The sequence below is a fragment of the Siphateles boraxobius genome, unplaced genomic scaffold (assembly GCF_051911475.1).
Source record: "Siphateles boraxobius isolate OS27281-9 unplaced genomic scaffold, OSU_SipBor_1 2, whole genome shotgun sequence".
Taxonomy (NCBI): Eukaryota; Metazoa; Chordata; class Actinopteri; order Cypriniformes; family Leuciscidae; genus Siphateles; species Siphateles boraxobius.
In genome coordinates, this window is record NW_027508810.1 from 11,863,561 (window position 1) to 11,889,677 (window position 26,117).

At 41.7% G+C, this 26,117-nt stretch overlaps 1 protein-coding gene across 1 annotated transcript in view; it reads right to left on the reverse strand.

Moving 5' to 3' along the window:
* slit3 (slit homolog 3 (Drosophila)) overlaps positions 1 to 26,117 on the reverse strand; it is a 210,168-nt gene that overhangs the window by 9,554 nt on the left and 174,497 nt on the right. The window contains exons 21-32 of the mRNA XM_077235918.1: positions 21,668 to 21,736; positions 20,753 to 20,824; positions 20,539 to 20,610; positions 19,056 to 19,127; positions 17,853 to 18,016; positions 17,345 to 17,469; positions 15,669 to 15,766; positions 13,838 to 13,977; positions 11,611 to 11,704; positions 11,310 to 11,447; positions 9,260 to 9,503; positions 7,494 to 7,624 (exon numbers count right to left, since the gene is read on the reverse strand). Of these exons, the coding sequence (XP_077092033.1) occupies positions 7,494 to 7,624; positions 9,260 to 9,503; positions 11,310 to 11,447; positions 11,611 to 11,704; positions 13,838 to 13,977; positions 15,669 to 15,766; positions 17,345 to 17,469; positions 17,853 to 18,016; positions 19,056 to 19,127; positions 20,539 to 20,610; positions 20,753 to 20,824; positions 21,668 to 21,736 (1,419 nt within the window). The remainder of the gene's footprint in view (positions 1 to 7,493; positions 7,625 to 9,259; positions 9,504 to 11,309; positions 11,448 to 11,610; positions 11,705 to 13,837; positions 13,978 to 15,668; positions 15,767 to 17,344; positions 17,470 to 17,852; positions 18,017 to 19,055; positions 19,128 to 20,538; positions 20,611 to 20,752; positions 20,825 to 21,667; positions 21,737 to 26,117) is intronic.

Sequence of the window (26,117 nt, forward strand, 5' to 3'; positions counted from 1 at the left end):
GGTGAGCCCACAGAATGCCGCCCGTTTCTCACTCAATGTGATGTTGTCTTTTCTCTCCAGCCCAACACTTACTCCAAGAACAGAGCTCGTATCGCCTACGTGATATCTCTCCTTACTGGACGGGCTCGAGAGTGGGGAACGGCAGTCTGGGAGGCGGAGGCTGAGTGCACTAACCGGTATCAGGACTTTAAGGAGGAAATGATTCGGGTATTTGACCGTTCTGTTTTCGGTGAAGAAGCTTCCCGGGTCTTGTCTTCCCTAACTCAAGGTAATCGATCCATAACAGATTACTCCATAGAATTTCGCACTCTTGCTGCCTCCTGTGACTGGAACGAGCCGGCTTTACTCGCCCGGTTTCTGGAGGGTCTCCGCGTGGATGTTAAAGATGAAGTTCTCTCCCGGGAGGTTCCTTCCAGGGTGGATTCCTTGATTGAACTCGCTATTCGCATCGAGCGACGGTTCGACCTTCGCCGTCGAGTTCGAGGAAAGGAGTTCGCTTTCTCCGCTGCTCCCCTCTCCGCATCACTACCATCTCCCTCCGCCAGTTCGAGTTCTGAGCCCATGCAGCTGGGAGGCGTCCGCATCTCGGCTAAGGAGAAGGAACGGAGAATCACCAACCGCCTCTGTCTCTATTGCGGTTCTGCTGCACATTTTGTTAACTCATGTCCAGTAAAAGCCAGAGCTCATCAGTAAGAGGAGGGCTACTGGTGAGCGCGACTACTCGGGTCTCTCCTTCAAGATCCTGCACTACCTTTTCGGTCCATCTCCGCTGGACCGGCTCGTCTGCCACCTGCAATGCGTTGATAGACTCTGGGGCGGAGGGCTGTTTTATGGACGAGACCTGGGCTCGGGAACATGACATTCCTCTCCAGGAGTTAGAGGATTCCACGGCCTTATTCGCATTGGACGGTAGTTCTCTCCCCAGGATTCAGCGAGAGACGCTACCTTTAAGCCTCACTGTCTCTGGTAATCATAGCGAGACCATTTCTTTTTCAATTTTTCAGTCACCTTTCTCACCTGTTGTTTTGGGCCATCCCTGGCTAGTTCGTCATAATCCCTCTATTAATTGGTCTAGGAATACTATCCTCTCTTGGAATGTCTCTTGTCATGTGGAATGTTTAATGTCTGCTGTACCTCCTGTTTCTTCTATCTCTTCTTCACAGGAGGAGCCTGGTGATTTGACGGGGGTGCCGGAGGAATATCACGATCTGCGCACGGTGTTCAGTCGGTCCCGGGCCACTTCTCTCCCTCCACACCGTTCGTATGATTGTTGTATAGATCTTCTTCCGGGGACCACTCCACCCCGGGGAAGACTATACTCGCTCTCGGCTCCTGAACGCAAGGCTCTCGAGGATTATTTATCTGTAGCTCTCGATGCCGGTACAATAGTTCCCTCCTCCTCTCCCGCCGGAGCGGGGTTTTTTTTTGTTCAGAAGAAGGACGGTGGCCTGCGCCCCTGCATTGATTATCGGGGGCTGAATGACATAACAGTTAAGAATCGTTATCCGCTCCCTCTTATGTCTTCAGCCTTCGAGATCCTGCAGGGAGCCAGGTTTTTTACTAAGCTGGACCTTCGTAACGCTTACCATCTCGTGCGCATTAGGGAAGGGGACGAGTGGAAGACGGCGTTTAACACTCCGTTAGGTCACTTTGAATACCGGGTTCTTCCTTTCGGTCTCGTAAACGCTCCAGCTGTCTTTCAGGCGTTGATTAATGATGTCCTGAGAGACATGCTGAACATCTTTGTGTTCGTTTACCTTGACGATATATTGATTTTTTCACCGTCACTCCAGATTCATGTTCAGCACGTTCGACGCGTTCTCCAGCGCCTTTTAGAGAATTGTCTTTATGTGAAAGCTGAGAAGTGCACTTTCCATGCCTCCTCCGTCACCTTTCTTGGTTCCGTTATTTCCGCTGAAGGCGTTAGGATGGACCCCGCTAAGGTCCAAGCTGTCATTGATTGGCCCGTTCCTAAGTCACGCGTCGAGCTTCAGCGCTTTCTCGGCTTCGCGAATTTCTATCGTCGATTCATCCGTAATTTCAGTCAGGTGGCTGCTCCCCTCACAGCTCTTACTTCTGTCAAGACGCGCTTTACATGGTCTGCTTCCGCCCAGGGGGCTTTTGATCTCCTCAAGAGTCGTTTTACATCCGCACCGATCCTTGTTACACCTGACATCTCTAGACAGTTCGTTGTTGAGGTTGACGCGTCAGAGGTGGGCGTGGGTGCCATTCTTTCTCAGCGATCGCTCTCAGACAACAAGGTCCATCCTTGCGCGTATTTTTCCCACCGCTTGTCGCCGTCAGAACGTAACTACGATGTGGGTAACCGCGAATTGCTCGCCATCCGCTTAGCCCTAGGTGAGTGGCGACAGTGGTTAGAGGGGGCAACCGTTCCTTTCGTCGTTTGGACTGACCATAGGAACCTTGAGTACATTCGTTCTGCCAAGCGACTTAATGCACGTCAGGCTCGTTGGGCTCTGTTTTTCGCTCGTTTCGAATTTGTAATTTCTTATCGTCCGGGCTCTAAGAACACCAAGCCTGATGCTTTATCCCGTCTCTTCAATTCTTCAGAAGTCTCCACTGACCCCGAGGGGATTCTCCCTAAGGGGCGTGTCGTCGGGTTGACTGTCTGGGGAATTGAGAGGCAGGTAAAACGAGCGCTCACTCACACTCCGTCGCCGCGCGCTTGTCCTAGGAATCTTCTTTTCGTTCCCGTTCCCACTCGTCAGGCCGTTCTTCAGTGGGCTCACTCTGCCAAGTTAGCTGGCCATCCCGGTGTTCGGGGTACGCTGGCTTCCATCCGTCAGCGTTTTTGGTGGCCCACTCGGGAACGTGACACGCGCCGTTTCGTGGCCGCTTGCTCGGTCTGCGCGCAGACTAAGTCTGGGAACTCCCCTCCTGCCGGCCTTCTCAGACCGCTTCCTATTCCCTCTCGACCGTGGTCACACATCGCCTTAGACTTTATCACCGGTCTGCCTTCGTCGGCGGGTAAGACAGTTATTCTTACGGTTATCGATCGTTTCTCTAAGGCGGCTCATTTTATTCCCCTCGCTAAGCTCCCTTCGGCTAAAGAGACGGCACAAATAATCGTCGAGAATGTCTTTAGAATTCATGGCCTTCCGTCGGACGTCGTTTCGGACAGGGGCCCGCAGTTCACGTCTCAATTTTGGAGGGAGTTTTGTCGTTTGATTGGGGCTTCCGTCAGTCTCTCGTCCGGCTTCCACCCTCAGTCTAACGGTCAAGCCGAACGGGCCAATCAGACTGTCGGTCGCATCCTACGCAGCCTTTCTTTCCGTAACCCTGCGTCTTGGTCAGAGCAACTTCCTTGGGCAGAATACGCACACAACTCGCTTCCTTCGTCTGCGACCGGTCTATCGCCTTTTCAGAGTAGCCTCGGGTACCAACCTCCGCTGTTCTCGTCTCAAATCGCCGAGTCCTGCGTTCCGTCCGCTCAGGCTTTTGTCCAACGTTGTAAGCGCACCTGGAGTATTGTCAGGTCTGCACTTTGCCGTTATAGGGTTCAGACTGTGAGAGCCGCTAACAAGCGTAGAACTAAGAGCCCTAGATATTGTCGCGGTCAAAGAGTATGGCTCTCCACTCTTAACCTTCCCCTTAAGACAGCTTCTCGTAAACTGACCCCGCGGTTCATTGGTCCGTTCCGTATTTCTCAGGTCATTAGTCCTGTCGCGGTGCGACTTCTTCTCCCTCGTTATCTTCGTCGCGTCCACCCGGTATTCCACGTCTCTTGTGTTAAACCCGTCCTCCGCGCCCCCGCTCGTCCCCCTTCTTCCCCCATTCTTGTCGAAGGCGCTCCTATCTACAGGGTTCGCAGGATTCTAGACATGCGTCCTCGGGGCCGTGGTCATCAGTTTCTGGTGGATTGGGAGGGGTACGGACCTGAGGAGAGGAGTTGGGTTCCCTCTCGGGACGTGCTGGACCGTTCGCTGATCGATGATTTCCTCCGTAGCCGCCAGGTTCCCTCCTCGGAAGCGCCAGGGGGCGCTCGTTGAGTGGGGGGTACTGTTATGTCTTGTCATGTTGTGTCTGGTTCTTGTTACTCTGTCCCCCTCTGCTGGTCATCATAGGTTACTTTCTCTTTCTCTGCTCTCCCAGCTGTTCCTTATCTCCTCTAACTACCTCGTTCACTCTCTTCCCACCTGTTCCCTTTCTCCTCTGATTAGGTCTCTATTTCCCTCTCTGTTCTTGCTGCTTTCTTTGTCAGATTCTCATTTGAGTTTCTCATGCTAGAAGCAAACTTCTGTCTCGCTCATTTCTACATTGTCCAGCCCAGTCCTGTCCTGTCCTGTCCTGTCCTGTTGGCATCCGCCTGGCAAGTGCAATCTGTTCTCAGCTAATCATCTTATTATTTACTCTGTCTAGTTCATCTGATGCTACGAGAGACCTGGTAGTCACAGTCTATCTTCGACCCGCGACCTCTCTGAGAGACCTGCAGCCTGTCGCCGCTACTCGGCTATTCTCTACTGCTGTCTAAAGCTTTTGAAGTTACCTGAGAGACTTTTTATGTTCCTGTTATCGCCCTCTCTGCGGGTTGTTTGTTTTCTCCTTTATCATTCAAGAAGAAGATCTGTGTACTACCCTGTGTTGTCATTAAAGGATTCTGTTCCTGTTAAAACGCTTTTGGGTCCTCACTTACCTGCATAACATTGACTGGTACATTTCAAGATTGCTGCAGAGTTAACCAAATCTGTGAACAATAATGGCAATGGCAAGCCCTTAAAATAAAGCCAAGCTTTTGGAGCCTCAATTTCAGTTTTTAGCACCCATCCTACAGACATTTTGAGCTATGATGCTCATATGGGAAATGTATGTTCCACTCTTTTTTCTTCCTCTAAATAAAATGTCAAAAAAGTGCAATTGCTCTAAATACATGCAGTTAATTCCAGTGTTTCTAATTTTAATTGTATGCATCCTTGGTCTGCAAAGACAATGAATCTGGTTGAAATGTTATTTTCCATGCTGAGATTCCCTCATATAACAATCAGTTCAGCCCTTGCTGCAGACAGAAGGGAAGAGTGGACCTATGCAGCAGGAACGATCAATACTAAGTCATCAAGCAGGCAGGCACCCAGCTCACCGCTGTTCACTTCTATTGCCTGCTAAAACAGCTGCCAGTCACAAATGTTCACACTCAGCTTCCGACGTTAATGCCGGAGACCCTGATATATGCCACATACCCATTCTTAACAGACACAGACAAGAATGCCGAAACTGTAGGCTTTCATTGTTTGTGTGTAGACTGGATTTAAAAGCTTGAATCTAGGCTCTTAAAACCCATTACTGAGCCTGTGCAAGCTTAATGACATCCGCAGTGACCCACCAGGCCGGAGTCAGGCACCATCTGCGCTAGACTCAACAAGCCAGTTGTCTGCTGAAAGGGCAGAAGGTGAGGGCTAAGAGCTCTGTGTTTATGGGGGCTCCAATGAGCATAGAAATCATGGCGGCTGCAGCACAGAAGCGTTCACATGGGAACAGACCAGAGAAGCAAGCTCTCGCCTGAGGCTGATTCAAGCAGTCATGTAAACCCTGGGCTCCTATATGGTTTTATGATGTGCCATGAGCTTACAGGGATTAAACTTCCCTGAGAACAGGGAGAAAACGTACCCACAAACACGTTTTTTTCACCTCAAACTATTCTGAATGAGAGCAGGGTGCCTCCTTTGAAACTCAATTTTTATGGAAGATAAATGAGTGTGTATGTTTGATGTATGGAAATAATTTAGAGTAGTATAGATTAGACTGGTTAGACTATGGTGCAGCAAAACAGCTAGCTGTATGGGTTTATTTATTGTGTAGAACAGAAGTGTGATTGCGTTGGTACAAAACCTAGTGAACAACACAGGTAGCTGACTTCTTAGGGAAAATCATAACTGAAATTAGTGACTAATTTCAAAAATTGCCAATAGCATGTTACTCAACTAACAATTGAAATACTCAAATAAACATGGGTTTATACATAGTACACATATTGGGAAAAACAATGAATTTAATTCAATTTTAATCAACATTCCCCTCAACGCATTCACCATCTTGGAGTTTGACATAGTGCATTCTGGGATTGCCTTTTCTTCTGAGGATACATACAATACTATGAAGGACCCTAAAGGCGGGCATACAATGTGTGATGTCTGTGTGATTTAAGCATGGTGACCTACTCACACTGAACGAGTAGATCGCATGCGATGTAAAGCCAAAGCTCAGGATTTATGTGCTCACACTGTACGGTCCGAACATCGAGTGCTCACACTATACGTGTGAAATATGCGCGATAAACCCCCGTGCCGGGATTTGTCAAAACAAGCATCAGCTATTAATATCAAGATGTTTTAGCATTTCCAATTTATGTATTAAATTATTATTATTATTATTGTATTATTATTATTATTAGGGAAGGCTAGGCTACTTTTATTATTAAATTGATTGGCTATTATAATTAATTTGCCACGCAATAATTTCAAAGCACATCACTGCATAGCTGTGAGGATAAAAAGAAAATATTAAATAGAAGCTTACTCCTCATCATTGAAAATTGTCTAAAACATTTAGGTCGATTACAATGAATTATAGGCATATAATTAAAATTATTAACAGTCTATAATATGTCCGAACACTGCAATAATTAGTCATCAATGAAAATCTTTATTTCAAAAACATTGTTGAACAAATTACATCACAGATGGCCGTGGGTAATATATGGGTAATCCATTTTGCAACAAGAACTGGAGGTAAGCAACAGTAATTTGTAGCTAGTTTGAGCAACAGAACTTAAAGATCTCCCTCTTTTCGTTTTCTTTCTTGCTGCAGATGAAACGGATAAACTTCTGTTTTCGCGCAGGCGCAGTGAGGGAAAAAACACTTTCAGGGCAAACCGTTCGTAGCTTTGCTTCAACTGTGCGATATTGTCACAAGGAGCTGACATGCCAGAAATGTATCTGACCATCTGATTGCCGGTCGGCAGAGGTTAGTCGTCTTTCATTTCTCCGTGAACATTGCGCGAACACTGCATGACAAAGCTATAAATATGTCAGAACCGAAAAAGAGTCGGAATTGTAGGCCCGCCTTAAGGGGTAACATAATTATGCTACCTATTGTGTCGAGATAGCTTACACTCAAATGAAAAAAATTGGTACATTTTTATCTTTTTTCAACAAAATTCAGCTGGATGGCGTACAGTAAAATGTGTCATAAAACTTTTGACCGCTTCAGGGCTTTTGTTAAAACTACAGATCGTCCTTTCCTGCAGTACCATAAAAGGGAAAACTTTATTGTATTTACCCCTAACAAGTGCTTATTAGTACCTTAGAGAGTACTGCCTGCTGAGGTACTACCATGATCCTTTGGAGGGTAAATAGAGTACAAAGTAGTCCCTTTGAGGGTGCTGCCCCTAAAAGTATTGTGCCCCTAAAGATACACTTATCGAACATATTATGTGAGAGTGTAGGATGCCTTAAAATAGTGTGTGTGAGTCTGCTCACCTGTACACTGTGGTTGGGGGGTACTTGGCAACATCATAGATCAAACGAATGTGTCCCTGATACAGCTCTAGGGCGAGTGGGTCATGGTCCTCTTTATACAACAGAATGCCATTGTCCTTATCTGTGGCCACCTACAAAGTCAGAGAGGCAGAAAATGGAAAATAGACAGCAAAAGATTAGTGAAGGAGAACAGCAGGAATACTTTTGAAGAAGTAAAAGAAGGACGTAGAAAACAATCAAGAGTGCGCGATAAGCACACTATTTCAACACAACACGCACACCGAGAGAACCGCCGTAGGCCTGGCACTTAACTCCCTGTTTAGTCGAGGGCATCAAACGATACGCCTGCGAGCAAGCTGTGATGGAAAACAGCACACGTTTATAAATAAGCAGTAGGGCGGGAGGACAGTTGATGGCTTATGGAGTGTAGAAGCCTCTCTACACATCAGTTGAGATCGAGTGGACTGCTTACACTCATAGCCTGGAGGCATATTTGCAGTTAATGTGTCCCTGTATTCAGTTTCTGTCAGTGGATATGTCACAGGAGGACCAAGCCATTAACGCTGTTTAGCACAGTTTTACTAAGAACGCTGGAAATAAAAAAGCTACCTAATTTGATTGCTTTTCTATATTTGCTGCTCCCAAGTGCCCGGCCTCTGTGTGTTGCCTTTTAGGGCCCGTTCCCGCTCAGTCTGATGTGACTGAAGAGAGCGAAAGTGTAACATATTCTGAAATATTTCGCATCAAGTCTAAAGATGAAATAATGTCGTTCTCTTAGATTTGACTTAATGGAAAAGTCCAAAATGTTTAATCCCCACAACTACATTTTACTGGACTAAAAGTTATGTCTCTGTTTTAATTTAATATTTAATTCTGTTTTTTGTTTTTTTGACAATTAAAAGTAAATTAGGAAAATTTTTTGGAAAGAGAAAATGCGTTTTGTTAAAATAGGCTTTGTGCACATGGCATTTGGATTCCGTCACACTATTTACAGTATTAATGACAAGTAATTAATTAATTAATTTTCAAATCATCTATGAAAATACCAAAATGGTCTGTGAATATCTGAACAATGAAAAAATTTACTCAGCTTCTGAATAAATAAACAATGTAAAATTGCAGTATGAACTTAGTGTCGAAGAATTCATACAGATGCACAGTTTCTTTTTAAAACCTCATTGTTCATGTTTTCTTGCGAAAAATTCAGACTTGGTTTAGAAAGCAACACTGAGTATAAACAATGCACTATTACTTTACTCACGAAGGCCATCGATATGCAAATGTGCTAAGAGTTACTGAAACTGAGAGATGCCGACGTCCACGAGGAGATAAACATCTACTGAGCTCTTTTTAATTTCTCCTACTTTAATTAACATTAGTGTGCCCTCCCGACAGTGAGAAGATATATGCTCATTTGTAGCAGATCTAGCGGTCACGCAGTACCCCTGATTAAAACGGATAACAGGACCAGCTCAACCTCTATTACCATAATATATGTCCTCAGGAGAGGAATTATTCACACAGGTGGACAAGAGGTGACATTCGCATAATGTCAGAGAGGCCAAAGCTGGTTTAAACCATGGTCTGCGGATGAAAAAAAAAAGACCTAGAATTGATGACAGAGAGGCAGATCGCTTCTCATGGCCGCTGATGTGAGTTTGGTTGATATGCGGACTGTCCTGAGGCTAGTGATAGGTGAAGTCTATATTACAGAAACTGATCTGGGACCTATTGTTAAGCATTACAGGAAGTAGTTGCAGGTGTACCTGGAGGGATATATGCATGGGTGGTCTGATCTTGGCGCCAGAGAGCTCTACGTAGGTATCTTTGCCGAGGAAGTGCACTGTGACCATTTTATGGCACTTGATGCCGAAGAAGCCAGGTAGACAACGGCACACGGGCTCTCCCTCCACGACCAGACACTGGGCTCCATTTTGACAGTCAGATTGATCACATGGACTCGTCTTTTGGAGCAATACCATTGGTGGATGATTCTCACAGAACAACCCGCTAAGGAAATAGAGAGGGAGAGATATATAAGGCATTTACACTACCGGTCAAAAGTACGGAATAATAAGTATTTGTCTTTTATGTCTTTTCAAAATATTTTATGCTCACCAAGGCTGCTCTTATTTGATAAAAATACAGTAAAATAATAATTTGAATATATTTAACAATGTAATTTATTCCTGTGATGGCAAAGCTGAATTTTCAGCAGCCATTACTCCAGTCTTCAGTGTCACATGATCCTTCAGAAATCATTATTGAACGTATATTATTGAAAGAAATATATAAGCAAATTTGGTAACACTTTATTTTACAGTGTCTTTGTTATACATGTTACATGTAGTTTCTATAGTAATTGACATGCAACTAATCACAAACCAAACCCTAACCCTAACGTTAACCCTATAGTAAATATATGTAGTTAATTAATATTACACAGTCCTTAAATGTATAATTACACTGTAACACGGACACCGTAAAATAAAGGGTAACCACAATTTTTCAAGCACTTTTAATTGAACTTTCCTTCTTTCTTAAATCTAACTCACACAGGAGAAGAAGATGGTGTTAGAATATTGATAGAGTGTCAGGATGGGTGGTAAGCCAGATTAATGCTGGGCTCAAGACACCATCAGGCCCTTAATCAGTAGCTGTGGTGGAGTGAGGGATGCTGGGGAGAGAGCTATTGTTCTGCCACACATGCACACACACACACACACACACACACACACATGCCAGTGTTATAATTAGACCTATGGAAATTTGTCTTTTGTGCATCTCAGATTTAATGATACACTAGCATATAATAAAGCACCAACAGAAGCTGTGTGTGTGTGTGTGTACGTGTGTGCATGTGTGTGTGTGTGCGTGTGTGCACCATTTATGCACCATTTAATGATTGCACCATTTATCAAGACTTTCATAATCATAATTGTGGTGAGCAGGAAGAAGCCGAGGTCCATGATGGAGAAACAGTGCAAGGCCGGTGGCGTGATTAATGATGAGCGACACCTAAACGACTCAACGGTTTCATATATCTAACGGAGGAGCGGAAGCATAAAAGGAGGAGCTACGACAGTGAAGGATGAGAGAGGACCAGGCCTGGACTATTTTATTTGCTGTTTTATTTTAGTATATGTGACAGCAGTCGTCCGTGAGGGGCTGCTGTCTTTACTTTCATTTTGTATTTGTTTATTTATTTTGTTATTAAAGTCTTTAAATGTTCGCAGGTTCCCGCCTCTTTCTTCCCATAAAAACGAACTGTGTTACAATAATGAATACAGGTGTGCAGGTATCCAAGTTATCAGAAAGGCATGTGTTTGTGAATGTGAATCTTTCAAAACATGTACTGTGCATGTTTTGTGAGGGTACACGTGTGTATGCAGTTTCTGAACTAGTTATACTTTTGTGGACAAAAATATTAAATAGCCTCTTTATTGACAGTTAAAAAAATGCCAAGATCAGTATTTATCTAAAATATATTTTTGAAATGTGACATATTATATAATAAATAATATTTGAAACTTTGAAAAAGACATTTATAATAATATTTAATATATATTACTATATTATTTAAATAATAAAAATAGTAAATAATAGTTATTAATATTATTATTCAAACAACAAAAGTCAATGAAAAGACCAAATGGTTCTCATCAGTTCTACATCTGTCCATTTTTTTGGGGGGAGGGGGGGGGGGGGGGGTTTAGATTTTCAGAACTTATTAGTAGTTATAATTAGCTCAACAGACATCTACCTTTACATAGGTAAAGTAAACACACCTGAGTGTGAACAATGCATGTGTCTCACCTGAACCCCTCCATACACACACATGTGTATCCATTGATGGCGTCGACACACTCTGCCCCATGCTGGCATTTGTTCTCCAGACAGTCATTGTAATCCTGCTCACACTGCTGGCCAACATAACCTGGCAAACATTCACACCTTAAAAAGAAAACAATAAAAACTATTTAGATGCTAGCGATGACTAGCAAAAGAGGCAGCTCTGGCACAAGGTGAGTTAAATACTACTTGGTAGTGATAATGACATTCTGAAATTCTGTGTTCTCCCATGCCCCATTTCCCAGAGTAGCTCACACACACTCACCTGTAGCCCTTACTGAGAGGAACACACTTGGAGTCATGTTGGCAGAGGTCAAACCCAGGCAGACAGGGGTCAACCACCTCCTCACACAGATCACCTAAGAGACACAGAAAGAAAAGGAACAAATCACTCTAACAGTTGTCCGGATTTTATCACATGCTGAAACACTCAGGGCCTCAAGCTCACAGTTTCCTAAAGGAGCTCTTTGACTGAACATTCAGCATGTGTGACCCTCCTTGAGGTGTTTTTCACCCTCACACCATCTGCCAGCATTTAGACTGTGAGGCTTTTCTCCAACAGGCTCAACTGAAAACACATCTTTCTGTGATGGCAAAGTCTTTCTTGAGCACTCAGCTCAGCAGGGTCCAATCGAAGGCACTAAATCACTGCCAACTAGAACCTTCAATACATTCCCTGTTCCCGTCCACCTGCTGTAGGACGTCCGGCTTTGCAACAGGCTGTACTAGGTCTGATCCAAACTCCACATCCACACTCATTCACCCAGATTTCTAGCATTTCCTGTCCAGCACACTTGTGTTGGTGTTGCTGGCTGCATGGCACATCAGCAGCCGCTCAGAAACAGATGTACCCTCTCTGTGCTCTGGCCCTCGAGATGGGGTTTAGGTGGTCTGCTGCCAGGCCAATTTCCTCTAGACCCTTTCTGCAGCAACTGTGTGTGTTCTTCAGGGAATCAGTGCAGTCGGTGTCTACAGGTCACACACGACTGCCTATGTTTCCTGCATGCACCTCACAGGCTGGAATCTGGCAAACAGCTCAGTTTGTAGAGTGTTAAATCAAATCTGAATGTTGTTGGTAAGACTAGACGGAGTTTAATACAGAACAATCTTCAGTAGAATTTGCAACAGCTGTTAAAATGTATACAGAGATACAAAAATACAATGACAATGGAGAAGGAATGAATGTTTAAGAGACTTGACCTTTGGCAAAGTGTGAAGATTCAACATTAAACAAGGGCTGAAATTAAATTGCCTTGCCTTCCCTTGTTTGGGGTATACTGATATTTTGGAAATTTTTTCTGATGGTCTGCTAACTTTTAATATCGTTCAAAATTTTGGGTTCTGTACGATTTAAAACTAAATTTATTTGATAAAAAATACAGTAAAACAGTAATATTGTGAAATATTCAAATTAATTAATATTACAATTAAAAATATTTCCACTTGAAAACAGTTACTTCATCACTCCAGTCTTTAGTGTCACATGATCCCTAATATACACAGAGTATAACTGTGACTGGGCACAATACTAAAAAAGGAGAGAAAACATCACTGGTCTATTAAATCTCCAACTCTCCACTTTCATTTCACCCACATAATTACATCCTTTTTATATGAAACTAATAAAAAATATATTCTCTCTAGCAAGTCTGGTACAGATGACAGTCAGACAAAGAGTATAAGAGGATCAGCACCAGTTAGAATGAGGGAGATCTAACTGACAGCTTCCTGCATGCAAGAAGAGCCTCAAATGAGATTTTTATTCAAATATCACAGTTGTTTCCAAGAGCAAATGGAGACTCTAGCGTAAAAAAGATCTCAGTTCCTATATCTAACTCCTACGACTTTCAGAGCAAGTTTCAGAGCTCAGCTCTGAGCAATTTTCTCTTTCTTGGTTTAAAACTCAGTTAAAGGCTGTGCCCTTTAAGCAGACAGCTGTGAGTGCCCTACAAGCTTATGGATGTGGCCAGGTTTGGACCGCAGGAAGTACACACACTCTCTACACACCAAATACCGCTCCAGGGGAGGTGGCAAAGAGGAACGCCGTTATAATGACAGGGCCCGCTAGGAGCAGTTGCACTTCCTATTTTAAGGAATGAGAAAAGCGGAGGGCAGAAAAGAAGGGAGGACCAGAGCAGTGGTGCCACTGCTCAGCACTTGGCAGATCAGAAGTGGAAATGAACAGACAGTTTTAACAACAGCTGAACTCTAAATCCGCTGAGTAAGAAATTTTGTCAAAAGCTGGTTTGTTTAGTAAAACTGCCCTATACCAGCCTTAACATGTATATTATTTTGGTTTCCTAATGTTTTCTTAGCCACCTCAGTTGTGGCTGGAGCATATAACTGCAATTGGCACAGTCTGACCGGTGAAATGGCCTCATTGCGGTACGACTGAAACAGACAAATAGGGTTATATGACTAAGAAAATTGTATCAGAGTCTGAGTCACTCTGAATGCATTTATAGGGTGGTTCAATGAGGTTGAGCTGGTACCTTTGTAGTTAGGAGGGCAGACACAGGTGTAGTTGTTGATGCCGTCCACACAGGTGGAGTTATTCTCACAGTCGTTGTCTTCACAGTCATCAGGATTCAGCTCACACTGCTGGCCCTCATACCCAGGTGGACACACACAGCTACAGGAATGATAAGGCACAAGACAATGATCAATACTTCAAATGTTAGAACAAAAGAAAACACATGGGTTACAGTGGTTTAGCTCTGTTTGGTGACACCATGAGACCTGCCAGACTGTTTTTCTTTAGTCCTGCAGCCACAACAGTGTCATTTGTTGCTATTCATGTCTCATTGTTTGGTCTCTAAAGCTATGTCTCGTTTCGAAGACTGTGTCCTCCGGAGGTGGCATTTGTCGGCTGCATACGTCATTTGCGGAACAGTAATTATTATAAAATTAACAGTTATTCCGAAAGAAGTATAAATCGCTGTCATTTTTTAATGACTTTGGAATGTAGAGGTCAGTTTACTGAAAAGAAGCAGCCTCAATGACGTAGGCGGCCGACAAATGCAACCTCTGGAGGACGCCGCCTTCGAAATGAGACATAGCTTAAATAATCCATGATAACTATGGAGGACAATGAAAACCGAGCTATTGTATAGCTTTAAAAGACTTATTCAGAAGGAATATAGCATATGAGTTATATGGATCACTTTTATGAAACGGTTTGTCCTTCTCTGTGCTATTAGGCTCACCATCCACTTTCTTTGAGGAAAAGAGCAGCCTTAACATTCTACGAAATGCCTCCTTTTGTGTTCCACCAAAAACAAGCAATATGATGGTGAGCAATTGATGGAAGCACTGTTATTCTTTTAAGATGGAGATCATATATCTAGTTTCGTAGTTTAAAGATCGAGACCAGAAAAGTTTTGAGTATGAGATAAGACAGGGTCCAATCCCATATTTTCAAGGTCTGAGTCTTTAAGTCTGAGTCCAAGCCTATATTTGCATGGTCTTTGTCCTCAAGTCCAAACCAAAGACCATATTGTCATGGTCTTGTCTTTTTGAGAGCATGAGGACTCGATCTTGACTCAAACGCAACCCTCTTCTGGTCTCAGTCTTGACTCAAATGAGCTGGTGTCGACTACATCACCTGCTGAAATCCCAAGGAGCCCTTAATATATGTATTTTGTCTTCTTTTGTTTTGACTTTCTGTTGCTATCCGTAAGTCTTGTGGGTCTGATCCATCAGTGACTGAAGCTCAGTGTTTGATAAACCTCCATCTCCATGGTGACTTGTTGAGCAATAGCAGTAAAACTTATCTCAGCATTTAGCAGAACCCACACCCGTTTGTACCCTTCCACCCAGTCCCTGCCCTCTGGCTGCCAACACTCAGGGGCTACGCCAGAAACTGATATATTCCACCCACAGACACATAAAAACACACAAATCTCTGGGCTCATTTGCTAGCTGTTTTTTGTAAAATCATTGTGCAATTCTGTTTTCTTCTGGGTTTTAAGCGGCTGCCCAACAAAAATGTTCTAATATGACATTACCAAAGTTGCTGGTTGATTTATAGGGCACAGGGGACATTTATTGTGCCATTACAACAATCTGCCTGCCTCTTGCTTCTTTCAAATGTCCAGGGGTATTACAAGCTTTACAATTTGAATGCACAGATTTTGTCCAGATGTGCATTTTAACACAGGACTTTCAATGAAATTATTTCGGTTTTTAAATCTTCTTTATATCCTTTTGACACTTGTATTCACTGCGATAGTGGAAACACTGTGCAGGCTACATTCAGACCTATGTTACTTAGCACCACAACTCAAATGTGTCAAAATATAATTTGTACAGGTCTTGATGTACCTGTAATGCCCGTCCAGTCCAGGTGTGAGATGGCACGTGCCTCCATTAATACACGGCAGGCTGATGCAGGCGTTAATGGGAATCTCACAGTTACGACCCTGAGGACAGTAAAGGACATTGAGCATAGATTAAGAAAGAGCTTGAGTTTAAACATGTCTGACCTTTAGATCCTGAGCCATCACAATCAGATGGCTACTTTAAAAGATGAAGAGGTGAAAGGAATAAAAGCATCTTCTACAATACAACATAATGAGTTCTGAGTAAAATGTCAACTTAAATGTTAAACGCAATTTACCATTCTAACAGGGTTACGGAGTGGATATTAAGGGCAATGATTAGCAGCGCTTGCTATTGTTATTATTGTTGCTCATACTTATAATTAGGAATCTGTTCTAATCCCTTAACCCTAAATAGTAAACTATCACCCATAACACCCTAGCAACCACATAGCAACATAAAATAAACATTTAGAACATATTAGCAACTGTTTAGCCTAGTAATAATCACCTACTAGTAACATTGTAGTTTTGCACTGACAAGCACCACTCACATTTTCTTCAGAAAATATATAAATCTTATTTGTTTACTAGTTCTATATCCAGGCCCAGAGCCATGTTTAGTTTAATATCATGGTTTACGGAAGATGTATGTCGTGCCCTGATACTTTTACACTCAGGGGCTGTAACTCCATGACTAACATTCTCCATTTCAATTTCAGACAAAGGCTTTTGCCACTGATATGCCTGTTTCCTCTGCTCTCCTAAAATGGCCCATATGCCTCTGTTTTCTCTCGCTCTGTGTCCCTCTGTTTTTTCTTCCTTCTTCCTCCCATGTTTCATTTAATTCAGTACTCTTGAACATTCTAATTAATCTTCACTTACTTCGAGGACAGACACACACCTGCAACTGACCTTGAGAGCTGTGGTTTTAATTAAAAGACAGCCCATTGGTTCTGTCTTGTAGAGGGCAAAGGGTTAAGCTCTTATCTGTTCTTCAACAGAACAACACTGACAGGAATCCCATAACCAAACAAAAGGGTAATGATTTCACACCGCAGTCAGGACACACACACATTCTCAAAGTACTTTTTTGTGTGGAACAGAGTCTGTTGAATGTCAGACTGTGGTTCATTTGGTTTTTCGAAGCTGTTCAAGCGGTTTTTGTAAATCTGTAGCCCAATTTGCTTGAAAAGGTGGTCTAAAATTTGGTTCATGTGTACTTTGGTACGTTTAGAAAAGCAATCTGTTTTAGCTCATGGAAGTAAACTGCTTGATGATGTAAAATTTGCATTTTTGTACACTCCCTGTCACACTTCTCATTTCTCATAGCTTCTTGTCTCTAAATAAATTGCCTTTGAAAGCAGCTCACATCTTTCACATCACTTGCAATGCGTTTGCCAACAGCCCAAGGCTTGACCCCCAAGGTCATACGGTTCCTGCTGAGTATGAGTCTGCTACACAAACATCGCCTCACAAACGCCTGCCTTGAGTACAATAGGAACTAATCAAGAAATTCAGATACAGGAAGTTGAGATTGGGAAGATGGATGATGAAGCTCTCTTGCATGTAATGATGCACATAACTCAAAGGAATATTGTGTATATTCTGTACACGTGAGCAGGAGGATAGGATAGATGCTGCCCGATGATGTATGTGGGCCGTTGGCTGTTCACTCACCTTGTAGCCAAAAGGGCAGGTGCAGTGGTAGGAGCCTATGACATCACTCACACATGTGCCGTTGTTCTGACAGGGAGCCGCCAGACAGGGGGCGCACTTGGACATCAGATTCAAATCTGCTGGACCTGAAACGCACACGACACAAATTGTGAAGAATAAATGTGTGGAAGAGAAGCAAGAGAATGAGAAATCAAAGGGAATGGAGGTGACATTAAGGTCAGCATGAAAAATAAGCTGACCCTTTACTTGTGAAACAGTACATGTTATTTCTAGAAAAAAAATAAGTACTTTATCAAAATGTAAACTCTGCTCTGACTCTGAAATTCTTTTATTTTGATAGTATTTATATACTATTATATTATTTATTTATTAATATTTTGGATTTAGGTCAGGAAATGACGCAGACCAAATTTGAATCTGCATTTCCCATGCGGGCACCATGGCTCAACGTGTCTGGAGGAGACTAACCAGCAGAAGAGAAGAAAGACGAGACAGAAATGAGACTTACCCTTGCACTGGAAGTGATTGAGGGGGGTGGTAAGCAGCAGCCGGTCCGCCATGTCAAGTGGTCCAGTGCAGCGGGCGATGCCAGGCTCTTTAAACCCAGCCTTCACCCACTGAGACAACCAGCGCAGCTCGCAGTCACAGTATAGAGGATTCGCTCCAAGAGCCCTGCATGAGAGGAGACGAGTGTTACACTTTGTTTAAAAAGAATAGCAGTATGATTCGTGGATCTAGTGCAAAGGTCTCCAACCCTGCTCCTGGAATGTTACCTTCCTGTAGACTTCCGTTTCACCCCTGCTCTAACACACGCGTATAATGTTCAAGTAACCCTGAACATCTTGATTAGCTGGTTCAGGTGTGTTTGACTGGGGTTGGAGCTAAACTTTGGGGACAGTAGCTCTCAAGGAGCAGGGTTGGACAAAGCCCTGGTCTAGTGGTAACACTTTTTGTTTTTTCCTTAGTGGTGCATTCAAGTCCTCCTGAGAACTTCGTATTTACGAGTTGGAACCATCAACTAGAGATGGTAGAGGAGAAGATGCATATGTTTTCCACAATCCCCCAACTCTGAAACTCTGAGCTCAAAGACAATTTTGAGTTCCTTATTTGTAATTAACTCGTAAATACGATTGTTCCGATATGAATAGAATGCACTATACTACACTACAGTACATTACAAAGCCGACATCTTCATTTACTACAGAAATCCCAATCGCACTTCCTTCAATTCAACAGGGCCTTTATTCCTCAATGTATTTTTTTATCCTGACAGTTCTTTTCAATGAAGACACAAGGAGCTACAGTATCCCCACTCCAAACCTGCAACAGGAACTACAGCCGGAGAGGAAAAAAACAGCACGGCCATAAGCCTTCATAATAGATGCCTTTTAGCGGTAATAAAATGTACAAAGATTTCCTTTGGGGCTCGGTCTCCGAGCGCGGAGCACAAGGCTGCACTCTCTCTAGGTTGCACACGGTAATGAGGTAAAACTTACATTGAGTCTAAAGACCTGAGTTGGTCTCTAAGGTTGAGACTGAGTCCATCAATAATAGAGGCAGAGAGAGAACGTTCTCACACTGGCACACACACACACACACACACACACACACACACACACACACACACACACACACACACACACACACACACACACACACACACACACACACACACACACACACACACACACACACACACACACACACTTACAGATGAGACAGAGATGTCAAGTGACTGAAGGCTCCCTCCGGAATAGTTGAAAGGTCATTTCCGTGGAGGGTTCTGAAAGAGAAGAATGAAAAGAAAATGAAAAAAAGCATTGAGCTCTGGGAGTTGGTTTCATTGTTTTCCGCACTATAAATGATGAAAGAATGAAAGAGGGGAGATAGAGAAAGAAAGAAAGGGTCAGTCATTCAAGGCATTTAGCGCGAATTATGGAAAACCTCTGCCGTTTTTGTGAGACACCAGTGGGAATGGCAGATTTGCATTGAGATTTCATTGTATGCTGTGTCAGTTGTGTTTAATAATTTATCCTGTTCTATTACAGGGCGCTCGGCCCACACATATACACTCAGACTGCAACCTGAGAGCATGATTGGACAGCTACAGACCCATGAGGCCAAGTCAGCAGTGGCCCTGAGGCATTCTGGGAAATTAAAAAGTGACAATGATGACTGCCTGGCAGACTAAACATGAAGAGGCCGGAATAAGGTGGGCGTCCTTTGGTCTGTTTAACATATCTGTGCACACAGGGTGTTGATAACCTATCCTGCCCAGAGCCACAAAGTAAACCATCCAGTTTAATGCTGAGAGACATTTAAGGTTGTTTTTTTTCAACAATGGCCACCTAATGGTTTGTGTACAACTAAAGTTTGTTTATTTGTCTACTAATAAATTGTTAGAGAGAATATACAAATATCTAAGGAGAATTGTCTTTTTTTATATATCAATTTTTACACCTGCCATGGACAAATGTCATTTCTACCACATATCAAATTACCATTAAATATGTGGTAAAATACTTTTTACACTTTTTACTTATGACAATCTTAACAAAATTACAGTTCAATAAAAAATTATTTGCTCACAATTCACTAAAGGACAGGAATAATTTCAGGGACATACGGTACCTTTCAATAATTAATTACTTTTGTTAGATTGATCATAAGTGACAGTAAAGACATTGATAATGTTACAGCAGATTTCTATTTCAAATAAATGTCGTTATTAAAAAAAAACAAAAAAACACGCGACTTAAAAGAGCTCTTAAAATCTGCTTTCTTAAAAAATGCTTTGTTCCTTCAGAACTTGCTGATGCTGTGAACGTGTTGTTCTAAAGCTGCTTTGTTCAGACACTAATCTCCTGACGTTAAGTTCATAAGGCAGGTTATTAGGATCTCATAGAGGTGTTGTGGTGCATGGGGAGTTTATGTGTGTGTGTGTGTGTGTGTGTGTGTGTGTGTGTGTGTGTGTGTGTGTGTGTGTGTGATAGAGAGAGAGAGAGAGAGAGAGAGAGAGAGAGAGAGAGAGAGAGAGAGAGAGAGAGAGAGAGAGAGAGAGAGAGAGAGAGAGAGAGAGAGAGAGAGAGAGAGAGAGAGAGAGAGAGAGAGAGAGAGAGAGAGAGAGAGAGAGAGAGAAGTGACTGTGCAGCAGATCGCTGGTTCATCAGGTAAAATACAAAAGGGAGGCTTACAGCAAGCGGAGAGAACGCAAGCCATCAAATGAATGAACCGGGACACAGCGAATTTGATTATAGCTGAGGATCCTGCAGAGAGATGGAGACAAATCTGCCATTTAATGTCAACAATTCTGCCAAAATGTTTTAGTCAGTAGTAGTAATGTTCATATAACGGAACAATGTCGACATAGAAACTGTGTTTGATTGTTGTATTATGGCTTCAACTTACAGGGTTGCGAGCTGCGTCATGTTGCTGAAGGTGAGAGGGGCAAGAAGACTGATGCTGTTATTACTGAGGTCTCTGCGGAGGAAACACACACAAACACACAGCAGATTCAATTACACACCCTCAGAACAAAGTCTACAACATACCTTCACAACCCTGGCCAGTTTACTCATAGAAAAGACATTTAATCTTAGTTAGTTTTAACCTAGTTAAATAAAGGTTATAAAAAATGGCTTAAAACATGCATAAAACACTAAAGAACTGGCAGGTTCGGTTGCCAGATATTCATTTTGGGGAAAAAATAGTTCAAATGTTTCAGGTATTATGAGATGGCGTATTGGTGACTATTTTGGTGAATTTTACATAAACCATGGCCAATGCTCATACTGCATATAGAGTCATATGCACACAAAGACAAAACACCATCAGGATAGCAAACATGTTTCTAAAATAATGCAAAAAAAAAACATGAACTAAAATCATAAAATATAACACAAAACACCTTAATGTAAATTACTGACAACAAAAGTGAGCAGAAACCTATTCATTTAAATACAATATAATAATACTGGTTTGTGAAGTTTAATGCATTTCAATTTGGTATGTGATGCATCACTTCTGGGAATGTTATTTCACTGGAAACTATATGGCAATTCATAGCTTTCACTTCCAAAAGCCATACATTTGTTGGTAAGGTAACTTCCAGTTAATCAATCGTTTTTACTGTAAGTTGTTATTTATTTATGTGAGATTTGTATTGTACAGAGGTGCCTCATATATCCTTCAGCTTCAGGAAATATAAATGGGAATGCTTAAAACATACATACAAATGAAGACATTCAATTCACAGTAGGCAGCTTTGTATAAATGTGTATGCCAAATGAATAAATTCAATAAAAAAAGAGGAGGAATACATACAGCAGTGTCAGTTGTTTCAAATTAGGAAGCTCTTTGGGCACGGATGTGAGGAGGTTTCCTTCCAAGTATCTGAAACGGTAAGAAAAATCCTGTTAACAGACAAATTTATACTCCTCAGACAAGGTACGAAGCAAAACAAGATTTCATTTAAATGTACTTTCATGCTTATAAAAAAATAAATAAAAAAGAGAAGACATTTATAACCACAAAGTGAGCTGCCTTGCTGTGTACATTAGGGTTCAGATCAGAGCTAAAGATCAGGTCTGAAGTTTAGCTGCTTGCATTGCTTATCTACAACATTTCTTTCATCCTTATTTTGCGTGCTAAAACGTGCTAAAAGGCTGTTCTCAGCTGAGCCCAGCAGAACGTCAGCAGTCCAGACCACTGCAAGACGACAGGACACAGATAGATGGGGCTTTGATAGGGACTTCAGGGTCTGCTATCAAAGCCAGCTGATAATGGGGTCTGTCAGTGATCAGTGATACGCTCTTCAAAACTACAACACAGGAGAAGAGGTCAGTGCTTCTGGAGTTTTCCTGTACGATCCAAGAACAATCCCTGTCCTTCTGCTGAAAAACCAACAGCAAGATTTTCCGGTTCACTACACTCGGTAATATAACCGCTTTTTAATATCAGTCTCTCTTTGTCGTTTGTTTGATACCTTGTGATTTCTTTCTCCTCTTTGTCGCCGTCGGCTTGTTCTATTGCTTCCCTGTCTCTCCATCTATCGCTCTCACTCTCTCTGTTTAAGTGGGAGTATGAGCAACTCTTGTCGAGTGTAAACGGCCTGTGTGTCAGCAGTTCTATGAAGGAGCTGTACTCTCTCTTCATCTGACTGGTCCATTAGATTATAACGGACACCTTTGCACTGTGCAGCAACTCATTGACCCTCATACAGTCTGAGCTGGATAATGGCCAGCACGTGACATATCATGGGCTTTTTTATTCTTTAAAAATGGGTATGTTTCAGAAACTGCATTGCTCATGGCAGGCAGATTTACATGTAGACTCTTGAGTAATGAAGGTCAATAATGCCACTGTCAAAGTTGTCAATATATCTAACGACAGCTTGAGGGTTGTGAAACCCGGGGTTGTGTGATGTAGTGTATAAAGCCATGAGATATTACCACTGTGTTCAAGAAACACCTCTTACAAGACAGATTGCCCTTGTAATACATTCACTCACAACTTAAAGGTTAACTTAGCCATCTTTTTGGATTCCGTAAAAGAAAGACACCCAGTCTGCAGGAAGTGCCAATCAACAGTACGTTCTTTTTGTGCGCTTTTGTACAGTTACACATACAAACTCTCTCTCCTCCTTCCAACATTCATATTTTGAGTGTGATACATTAGACAAAAGAGAGTGAGACAACCCAAAAAATAAAGTTTAAGATGAATTTGACTGATAGTATTGTTTATTAGTTATTAGTTTTCAACTAAAAATGGAAAGCTTTCTATGTTTTTTGATTGTTCATAATATAATATAGTTATTATATAGTTATGAATCGTTGTGGTAGTGATAATAGTGTTTATGTGTGCTTTTTTGTTCTAGTCTTCTTGTACAAACACATCCCATCAATCAATCTGTCTGACAATGGATCAAATCTCCATCTGCTCATTTGGGCATTTGGATGAATAATCAAATGAATTCAATAATTTTTTTGGTTTGTTTTGTGACACTTTCACATATGACACATGTTTAAACCACTCTATATTATAAAGATTTTATGTATATTAGAGTTTTAAAAAGTTTACATGTTGTATTCTCTCTTATCTGTTTTATGTGTGCATGTCTTTAAATGATCCTGGCTCTTCCTGTTATGTGAGTTGCCTGTTAAGTAGGAAGTAGACCACATGAAGGAGGCAGCATGGCATGCAAACGGGGTCATTAACTGGACGACCAATTGTGATCATCAACAGCATGGAATGTGGAGTTACTCTTTGAGGACTTACCTTTCCAGAAAGCACATTTTATTGGATTATCACTTTTGTAGATTATATACACACTGGTGAACACATTCAACACACTAGGACTCTTAAGGACTCATTTATGGTAGGGTGAAAATTGACTCCACGCTTTTAACAGCCTAAGGCCACGTCTACACGAAGCCAGAGCTTTCCCTATCCAATCTTTTTTTTCCTCATTCTAAAAAAAAAATCCGTAAACACGGCGCCGTCTCAAGAAATATCTGCGTACACACGAAACCACTGAAACCGACTGAAACCGATGTAGTATAGATGCCAGACCAGTATGAGGCGCTGTATTTCTGACACAGATACACTAAAAACAGAGAAGAAGACTTGCAAATAAACCTTTCGTGCTGTATACAATAATATACAGTATGTAGCCTAATATTAGGCCTTAGTAGCTTCTTTTCTTTTTTACCAAGAACTTTATAGAACAATATGAAAAACCCTAAATGGCCTGGTACAAAATATGGATGAGTCACGATATTCGATTAGTTAGCTAAAGCAGACGCATAAAGCTTGCCACAAAGAACCGGCAAATAGGCTAATCATTATGAATGTGTCAAATATAGCAAGGAGACATTTCAATTGTTTATTAATAAACTAGTGTTTTCTGTGACGATGCTGACTCGCCACCTTCGCAGTATTGTGAAAGTATTGTATTGTGAATTGTTTCTTTTCGTTTTGAATTGTTTTGTTTAAAAGTAGACATTTCAAGCTTAGATATATTTCTGAGTTTCTGTTCATTTATGAGACAAGCTCCAGTTCACGTGCGATGCAAGTTATATCGCGTCGGCGCCTCCGTGTCCTGATTATAGGCTATTGTCTGCTATATTTGCTTCTTATTTATTAAATCCAGGAAATTGGTTGATGAAACATTGATTAAAATTAAGATAGAATTTATACAAAACGAAATTCACTTTAAAGAAAGGCTTTATACAAAACAAAACTTAATGAAGTGGTCCAAATGATGTGTCTCGATATTGCGCATCTTACTACTCACGCTATTCACTTTTCATTTAATCAACATATATGAAATGGAAAAAATAACATAATATTTAAACATAAATATGAAACTAACTTTTCTTTAATGGCTACAACATGTAGGCCTACAATAGCCTATAGAGAAATTTAATGTCGGAGTTAACGCCGGTGAGCATGAGGGGCAGAGGTGCGTTTTTTGAATAATAATAAAATAATTCCCAGCGATCGTCGAATATTATTTTAGCTTGAAATGCCCATCCCTACAAAATACGAAATGTCTTAATCAGACAAAATACAAGCATCATAGCATAAGAATGAAATATAAATAAATAAAGAAGTAAAATAAAGAAATAAAATAAAAAATACATTAAAGTAGGCCTAAATAATAAATAAAGAAATAAAAGAGGCTCAGTAGCTTCTGAAGCATGAACTGTTGTTACTGATTTAGCGCGTCTGACTAGTCGACACGTGGGGTGATGACATCATCGTTTCACAAAATATATAGATTGGCCGTACACACGAAAACACAAGGGTGTCGTTTTCAGATTTATCCACCCTGGGACCCGGTTTCAAAAAATAGCGGTTTCCAGAGGTGGAAAGTAACGAATTACATTTACTCGCGTTACATAATTGAGTAGTTTTTTTGTGTACTTCTACTTTTTAAAGTAGTTTTTAAAATCTGTACTTTTACTTTTACTTAAGTACGTTTTCTTTGAAGTATTGTACTTCGCTACATTTGAAATCATATCCGTTACTGAGTAAAAAATAATAATACAGGGGGGGGGGGGGGAATCACACACTCCGGAAACTACTGAATTGATTGAAGGGCGGGAGAACAAACGCGCAAAAAAGGTGACGCCCAGCTGAAGCTGAAAGCTAAGCGCCAAGCGAATTATGGCCAGTATGAAAAGTAGAAAAAAAGCGTGGTTGTCCTCGAGGATAGATATCCAATTTGCAAAAAATGTGGACGCAAAGTGGCTGCAAAAAGAGTATATAGGACACCATCCCTCCTGCAGATAAAGGTATGTCCCGATTTACGTGATGCAAAGGGAATCCCGGAATCCAGACATGAAAATGGAATTCACTTAATGCAGATGTCACGTAAAACATACAAAATAATGGATGGATGAATACATGGAAAGTAGAACTGTGCAATAAACCCAATCGCGACATGGTCTGTGGATAATTAAGCTAAGCACAAAAATACTGCAAGTAAATATATAAGTTAACCCTATTTGTTCTGCTGAGCTGCGTTTGTCTACTACATACTCAAGTACTCGTGACGTTCATGGTGTTTTCAGCGTCTCACAAACAATTTGAGGATAAGAATACATGAACATTTCCAGAGCTGCTCTGAGAGAACGCCTAATGAGCATTTTCATAATTTTATTTGAGAAAATCCATTGTCAAATACACTTTTAACAGGTCTTCACAAACCGTCAAAATAAAAGTTCGGTTTTACTAGGAGAAATTATGACAGAAATATATTACTATTGTA